The sequence below is a fragment of the Pelmatolapia mariae genome, linkage group LG3_W, assembly GCF_036321145.2.
Source record: "Pelmatolapia mariae isolate MD_Pm_ZW linkage group LG3_W, Pm_UMD_F_2, whole genome shotgun sequence".
NCBI lineage: Eukaryota > Metazoa > Chordata > Actinopteri > Cichliformes > Cichlidae > Pelmatolapia > Pelmatolapia mariae.
This window is the reverse complement of record NC_086229.1, coordinates 79,074,123-79,082,611: the sequence shown is the minus strand read 5'-3', so window position 1 is coordinate 79,082,611 and position 8,489 is coordinate 79,074,123. Positions and strand designations below refer to the sequence as shown.

General features: G+C 37.5%; 1 protein-coding gene across 1 annotated transcript; it reads right to left on the bottom strand.

Moving 5' to 3' along the window:
* Nucleotides 1-3,236: 3,236 nt before the first annotated feature.
* Nucleotides 3,237-7,672, bottom strand: LOC134618952 (macrophage mannose receptor 1-like). The gene is made up of 5 exons (XM_063464603.1): nt 7,631-7,672; nt 6,970-7,010; nt 6,178-6,546; nt 4,975-5,331; nt 3,237-3,660 (listed from the first exon to the last, which is right to left on the bottom strand). The coding sequence occupies exons 2-5, from the start codon at nt 7,001-7,003 to the stop codon at nt 3,314-3,316; spliced, it is 1,107 nt and encodes a 368-aa protein (XP_063320673.1). The 5' UTR covers nt 7,004-7,010; nt 7,631-7,672; the 3' UTR covers nt 3,237-3,313.
* Nucleotides 7,673-8,489: the final 817 nt, after the last annotated feature.

The window sequence follows — 8,489 nt, the reverse complement described above, 5'->3', positions numbered from 1 at the left end:
GCTGCTCTCTCAGACTGTTACTGGAGGAAATACAGTGCTGTTAAAAAGTGTTTTCTCCTTTCCTGATTTCTTAGTTTTGTGCACATTTGTTACATGTTTCAGATCATCAACTAAATGTTAATATTAGACAAAGATAACCTGATTTTTAAAATTATGGTTTCATCTATAAAGGGAGGAGGTTATCTAACAGTGTCCTACAGTGTTTTGTTAGCATCAAGGGTGTCATAAAGTTTGTTGTTTCTCTTATTTAATGTAACTCCAGCGCTATCAGCACTTTGTCAGTCATTTTATTTAAAAAAAAACAAAAAAAAAACATGCCTCTTTCTGTTTGCGGTTAAAAAAAACAGTAAAAGCCATTTGAGTGTTCAGGTGTGCAGACAGTAGAGGGAGGCAAAGCCAAGTGAAAAACTTCTCAGGGGTTTTACTTCAGGGGTGTGACGTGACTTATCAGCAAGGATAAAAACTCTTCCTGCACTCTTTAACGAGACAAACTGGACCGCATGAAAACACAGTGTACTGACTAACTCCTTCCATAGTTAAAGACTAATAAAACTGTATTACATGTGTAGTTAAATATTTACTAATAGCTGACAATGACACATGTTGGAGAATTTATTTTAACAACCATTCCTTTAGCAATAGAAGCAATAAAACACAATGAAAACAGCTCAATACACATAAAACTTTATTATTGGCAAGGTATACATAAAATGATTGAAAGTAAAAGTATCATCAGTGTTATGTAGCCTGGTCTCAAATATCTATTTTAGACCCTACAGGTTAAAAGGATATAAATATTGTCATGTAAATACTTTATTGTAAATATTTCATATATGTGTTTAAAAAACAAAAAAAGAGTTCAAATGCATAAAAAACGTGTTTAAAATTACAATAAATAGAAGTCAATCATAATTTAAGTGTTAATGGAGTTAAAAGTTATAAGTAAACCAAAGGTTTGTTATCAAATGTGAAACAAGAAAAAAAAACTTTGTATTTGCTGCAAGTTGTTTACAAGTTCATTTTGGGTTGTCAATCTTGTAATTTCTTTTATCCCATTCATTGAGGTAAACCTATGGTCCAATCAGATTGGAAGGCGCGATCTAAGCGAGGTGGAAGGAAAAAACTAACTAAGCTAGTGAGAGTCGGCAGCTGCACATTACTGGAGGTTGTGTACCAGAGCTAACGGGAGAATAGTCAAAACAATAGCCGTGGATGCAGAGTCTACGTTCCTGTTATGGACTGTTTTACCCTGTGATGAGTGAGTACTGAATGTAGAGTTAGTATTGAGCTTAAACGGAATGTAGAAGTACTTAAAATGTATGATGTTAATCGCGAGTTAGCATGTTAGCATTTTAGAGCCAGTAATAGCTATGTATGCTGAGTATGTAAGCTACAGATTACTCTATGGTAGGGCTGCTCGATTATGGCAAAAATGGTAATCACGATTATTTTCACTGAAATTGAGATCTCGATTATTTGACGATATTTATTTAACAATAACAATGTATTGAATAATGGCTTTAAAGATGTCAAAAAATAATATAAAATAGTGTGCAAATACTGATAACAGTGCAAATGTTTGCAATATAAAAAATAAATGAAAAATGTAAACATCTATGTTTAGTGAACTTCAAAATACTGCATAATACTGGTTGTTCACTGTGTTAATTGAGCAGTGGTCTTTGGCGAGGAAAACGTTACCGCGTTTGTTATCTCCTTGTGTCTCTGGGAGCTGGTGGGATATTTAGTCGCGTTGTACAGGGTAGCGTGAATGGAAGTCTGTGAGGATGATGTTGTGACGCTTGTTCGAAACGCAGAGGGGTGCGCTCGATTTGCCACACGGAGCAGCGCGAGAGGAGGAGCTAATAATCGGCTCAGTCATTTTTAATGATCGTTGAAAGCCCAGATCGTAATCACGATTAAAATTCGATTAATTGAGCAGCCCTACTCTATGGAACTAAATAGTAATTTCTAATGCACAGTGGACCGAGAGGAATTCTCTGGACCCTTCTGTTGTGGATAGGATTTCCGTGGGTTTGTCCCAGTGTACTCAGCAGCCTGGGTATGCCGCTAATTCCAACCACGTTGCCGAGTGGAGGCCGCATGGTCAAAAACCGAGCCTGCCCCTCAGCTTGCCCTCGCACTTAGTCCAAAGGATTTGTGAGTAGATCTGAGCACGTGCGTTTTGTTTTCTGCTTGTTTAACAAGTGAAGCGGCCATTTGTGTGTTTTCTGGCCCAACGAGCCCGAGCAACAACCAGGCCTGCAACGGTTTGAGTAAATGAGCTCACAAAGGTTACAAATTTGAACTGAACTTAAAGGGGAGTATTTTGGATAAATGTGTTTCTACAACATTGACTGTGAGTTGTGAAGAGAAAACATCCAATTGAATTGTAAGGAAACAATTCAGAACTTGGAATATTGTATTATTTTTATTTAAATCATACTTTATTTTGACTAAATTTTACATTTTGAATTTAAAGTTTTGTGTTGTGTCATAATTATTATTTACAGAGTTTATAAGTGATAACGGTTATTAAAAGGTAAAAAAGAGGTTTACCATGTTAGATAAATTCATTATTCTTAGTGAAGATTAAACAGAACTCATATCATTTTCACTAAGTGGAGGCACCGCCAATATTAAAACTTCTAAGTACAAAGGTTAAAACTGGTTAGTTATTGTTTCTCCTGTTTACCAGTAAAATTAAGTAACGTACCCAGGGCCCCGCTCATAGTTCTATCACCACCTTAACCCAAGGTTAATCCAGAGCTACTTGAGTTGGATGCTACAGTTATATGGATCAATATTACTGCTGTAGATGGTTAAGACTGAGGTTTACTTTAAACACATGATTATAATATGGCTATGAGGAACACTTATCTCTAAAAAGCGACTTTTAATCATCATACAAACACACTTGGATAGAACTTAAATTAAACAGCAGGTTAAGCATTTATCATAGATGTTAATCGTGTTGGTTGAAACTGGACATGATGTCAGTTCCTCCTCTCTGCTTTCATTGCTAATATGCTAACACCACATGCTGTGATTTTCTGTGTAAATAACACATACGAGACCCTAAAACAAAAACTGTAATCACCCTTTTCATATAGCTTTTGTAATCTTGGATAAAGTCTCTCTTTTTCTTCTCCCTTAATCCATATTTTGGTTCTTAATATAAAACATAGAGGTGACTCGCTGCAATATTATTATTGTTTTTTCATCTTTCTACATTCAGTGCTTGATAAAATCATAAAAACAAATTATTTCTGCTGCAATAATTAACCTGCAGTGAGTCAGAGAGGTTTAAAGCTTATTGTTTAGAACAAATAAAATTATATTTCTCATGTTCTCTTTGACTGACCCATTGATACCGTCCTCCTCTTTCCATAGCTGCACACCTATGACACTCATCAATCTTTCCTTTATCAGCCCAGTTCTCGTAGCAGACTCGTTTGTCACTGATCCAGAACCACAGATATATCACGCAGGCGTAGCGCAGTCCCACCCATACGTAGGGACTGCTGGCATTCTTGGCTCTCCTCTCAACCTCTCTCTGTTGGTGAGGGTTAGTGATGGAGACCAGGTCAGTGTGGTGCAGTCTGCAGTAATCCAAGGCTTCCTCCCAGGTCTTGTTTTCATTGATCAGAATCAATTTATCTGTCAGAAACCATCAAACTTCAGTTAAGTCTGGTTAACAGCAGCTTATGTTCCACTTTACCTTCAATACAGACAGTACACAATAAAACATTGTAGTTTTTCACTTCCTTTAGTTGTATACTTAATTAGTTTAAGTGTGTACAGTGCATTTGGAAAGCATTCCCAGTTCCACATTTTGTCCTGTTACAGTCTTATTCCAAAATAGATTAAATTGCTTGTTCACTTCAAAGTTCTGCACACAGTACCCCAAAATGAAAAAGTGGGGGAAAAAGATTGTTGAAATTCCTGCAAATCAAAACCAAAAATATGGCATGTACAGTATGTAAGTATTTACACTTTGTTGAAGCATCTTTGTCAACACTTGAAGCTTCAAGCCTTCCTGAGTATGATGCTACAAGCTTGGCATATCTATTTTAGGGCAGTTTCTCCCATTCATCTTTGCACAACCTCTGAAGCTCCATCAGGTTGGATGGTCCACAGCCATTTTCAGATCTCTCCAGAGAATCAGGTTCAAATTTTGGCTCTTGCTGGTCACTTGAGGACCTTCACAGTGGTCCTGCAGCCATTTGTTTTTTATCTTGGCCGTGTGCTTGGGGGCTTGTCCCGTATAAAATGAACCTAATGTGAATCTAATGTCCGGTGCACTCTGGAGCAGCTTATCATCAAGGATGTCTCTGTACATTGCATTCATCTTTCCCTCGACTCTGACTTGTCTCCCGGTCACTGCTGCTGATAAACATCCCCAGAGCATGATGCTGCCACCACCATGCTTCACTGCAGGGATGGTATTGGTCAGGTGATGAGTGGTACCTGGTTTCCGACATGATGCTTGGCATTCAGAGTTAAGACTTCAATCTTTGTTTCATCAGACTAGAGAATTTTATTTCTCATGGTCTGAGCATCCTTCAGGTGCATTTTGGTAAACTGAGGAGTGGCTTCAGTCTGCTCATTCTACTAAACAGGCCTGATTGTTGGAGGGCTTCAAAAATGATTGTCCTTCTGGAAGATTCTCCTCTCTCCACAGAGCAATGCTGGAGCTCCGTCAGAGTGACCATCAACTGCTTGATTAAGGCTTTTCTACCTCAAACTCTCTAATTGATGAGGTGGCCAGCTCTAGGAAAGTCCTGGTGGTTTCAAACTTCTTCCATTTACAGAACCCTGTTCTTATTGGGACCTTCAATGCTACAGAAATGTTTCTGTGGATCAACACAAGCCTGTCTCAGAGCTCTACAGACAATTCCTTGGATCTTCTAAGTCTAGTGATGCTCCTATTACAGAGAAAAATAAATCAGATTAATCTTAGTAAAAACTCACCATCATAACAGAAGAAAGGATTTTTGTTGTTGCATTCATCAGAGCTCCATTTTCCTGATGTGTTTAACAGAGTCACAGCACATTTCTTGTTGTTTTGTCCGTCATAAAATGTTTCCATATTCCAGTGCCTGAAAGAGAAATTACTTCCATCTGACCACCTCCAGGTGTCTCTGAACAGGCCAATCCACACATTCATCGGAGAGCCCTGAGACTGCTTCAGGATCTTAAATTCTTCCCCATCCGCCTGATCGAGTCCACTGGCCAGGTCAGTGTAGTGATCTCTGCAGTAGTTCTGAGCCTTTTTCCAGGTCTTGGGGTCTTTAATCAAATGGATCGATTTACCGTCTCTCTTCTTTCCTGTTAAGGAGAAACATCAAAACAAAACAAAATGTCCATCACCACAAACATTTTGAAGAAATACACAAAGACATAATTTGTATGATTCCTCAAACATGCTTTTTCTCAATTTCACTTTCAGTTCAGTTATATTATCAAATCAGACTATTATCCACATATTCTCTGTGATACACTCTGTGGTGGCCTCTGCCATCTTTTACGGTGTGGTCTGCTGGGGCGGCAGCATCTCTGCCGGGGACAGGAAGAGACTGAACAGGCTGATTCGAAGGGCCAGCCCTGTTGCCCTCTGGACCCAGTGGAGGTGGTGAGTGACAGGAGAATGGTGGCTAAGCTGTCATCCCTGTTGGACAACATCTCCCACCCCATGCAGGAGACTCTGACAGCACTGAGCAGCTCCTTCAGTGGTAGGCTGTGGCACCCACGGTGTGGGACGGAGAGATTTCGGAGGTCTTTCCTCCCCACTGCTGTCAGACTCCACAACAAAGACTGTAACTGATCAAACACACACATCCAAACATGTGCAATAATACTAAGTGCAATAATCTTTTCTGGCATCGTTGTATTTTTGCTCAGTTGTATATAGCATTTGTATTCTATTTTTATCTTATTGTATATTTTATTCTATTTTATTCTGCTGTATATAGTATTTTATTTTATTCTATTCTGTACAGTTGTGTACTGTATTTATTCTTATTGTATTCTAATTTTTGCTTCATAACTTTTGCACTGTCCACTTCCTGTTGTGACAAAACAAATTTCCCACGTGTGGGACTAATAAAGGTTATCTTATCTTATCTTATCTTATCTTATCTTATCTTATCTTATCTTATCTTATCTTATTCTCACCATCGTAGCAGATGAACCACATCATTTTGTCACAACTGACATGTGTCCAGTTTCCTCTTGTCTTCACACAGTTCTCATTTAGATCATCTGTTTCAGAAGGTCCCCATCTGGTTTCAAGTTCATTGTATTTCACCCCTGGCAGAGACCAATGCCACATCCTGTTTTCTTTTCCTGGGTTGCTGAACAGTCCAATCCAGGCTTTACCTTCATACTCTGTGGATTCACGCAGTCTCTCCATGTCTGCCATGTCAAACACGCTGGCCAGGTCTGCATAATTCTCTCTGCAGTATTTCTGTGCTTCTTCCCAGGTTTTGTTTTCTCTAATAAAGTGGTACTCATACAGGTAACAGGTGGAGAAGAAACACTGCCCTAAAAGGAGTAAAATATTAGCAATAATGCTGCATTATCAAATCAAACTCACTGGTTTACAGATAAACAGTCTATAACACAAGTGTGGCTCTGAGCTCAGTGACCTTGTCAATGAGAGACAAATGTGAGCAGATAAAACAAAGAGATGAAAATCAAATGGAAAAACAAAGATAATACAGAAGAAGACAAGACTTTACAAAAAACACAAGGTAAGTTTATAGGAACAAACAAAATACACACCAGGTAGAGAAATATCATCTCTATAGGGAAACTCAATCAGGAGAGAATAAAATAAAAGACATCATCAAAAAGGAACATAATGGAAATATCAACAGGAAAGAATTACAGCAATAAATAAAATAAAATATATTAAGAAATGAATAAAACAGAACTGAAGACGCTGTGGGGAGATTTTCCACTTACCCATCAGAATCAGCAGAAAGAGACTCCACTGCATCTTTAATCTGCCGGATTAAATAAATATTTCATTTGATAATGAAAACATGTTTCATTTCATAGATGGTCTGGTTATAATCATCTTTATAATCTGGGTGTACAGACTGGAAGTTCAGTTGGACCCAAATGCAGACACGAGCAGGCAGCCAGAGTTTAACAGGAAGTGAACCGTTTATTCAACTGATGGCAACAAAAGAACAAACGCAGCAAACATCCAAAGGGTGAAAATGTAAATTGTAAATGTTTTACATCACTCATGTATACATCAAAACATAGAATTAGGCTTTGTCACTGTTACTGCTGTTGTAAAAACACTCCATGCTGTACTAATACAGAGGTGTCTTATTGTTGAGATCAGGAGCTGCCAGATTTCTTTTCTCTGGTAGTCTGCATGCATGAAAGAGTCTCTGCTTAACATAACTGATATTATATTAAGGCTGATTCTTCGGTTTAAAGGTGCTTTTCTTTTAAATCCAGTCTGCTGCACATCTTAGAAATTGATTTTGAAAATATATAAATATATATAAACATAAACAAACACAAGCATGAAAGAAATAAAGAGCACTAAACACAGCAGCTCTGTCTGCACACCCCAAAACATGTAATGAATTACAGATTTCAAACTTACATCTGGTTAGTCGTTCGGCCCTTCGTCTAATTTGGCCTCTTTCCTCGAAGTGTTCAAGTAAATACTGAAGTAAAAGCAAACACAGAGAGCTCATTATGCAAAGATTGGGATTTAAATATTAAAATACTGCTGCTGCTTTCAGAAAGATCAAGACGAGGGAGTTTTTTACACGTATGAAAGCGGTATTCTGTTGCGTGTTATTTATTTTAGAGCAGACAGGAAACAGGAAAATAGCTTTTTGCTCAATAATTGTAAGACTGTATAATTTTATTGTTGTCTCTTGTTTTTGAACTGACTTCTCATCATATACTTTCACCAATGAAAAATCTGATGATGGTTTAGATCGTTTACATGCAGAAATATTGAAATGATGTAAATATGTATATTATTACTGTGAGCTTGTTCTTTACCTGAGTGTTTTATCTTGATCTCACTTTACAGTTTTCTTACTTTTGCATGTAAACACTGAAACACTGCTGATAAAATAAGACCAGAATCTGTGGATAATTTATTACTTATTACTTATTTTTCATTTTAAATGACTTTTGTTATTATTGGATGTCGTCACTTACAGTCTAATGTCTCTGACCTTTCCCACATGTTGGAGAATATGACTGTTTTTCAATAACTATCATTAAGAGATTATCTTAATTTTCACATGAACACATTTTTCACTGTACATGTAAAGTTATAAATCCTCCCAGTGTGGATCATATTTACATTTTTAATGCAAATTGCTCTGAAATGATTACAAGACAAACATGTGAGCAAATGAGCCATAAGCTCAGAAAACTTCCCACGAACTCCAGTCGTCTGCAAAATGACCTCACATGTTTTTTTTAAATGTGATCACGAGCAT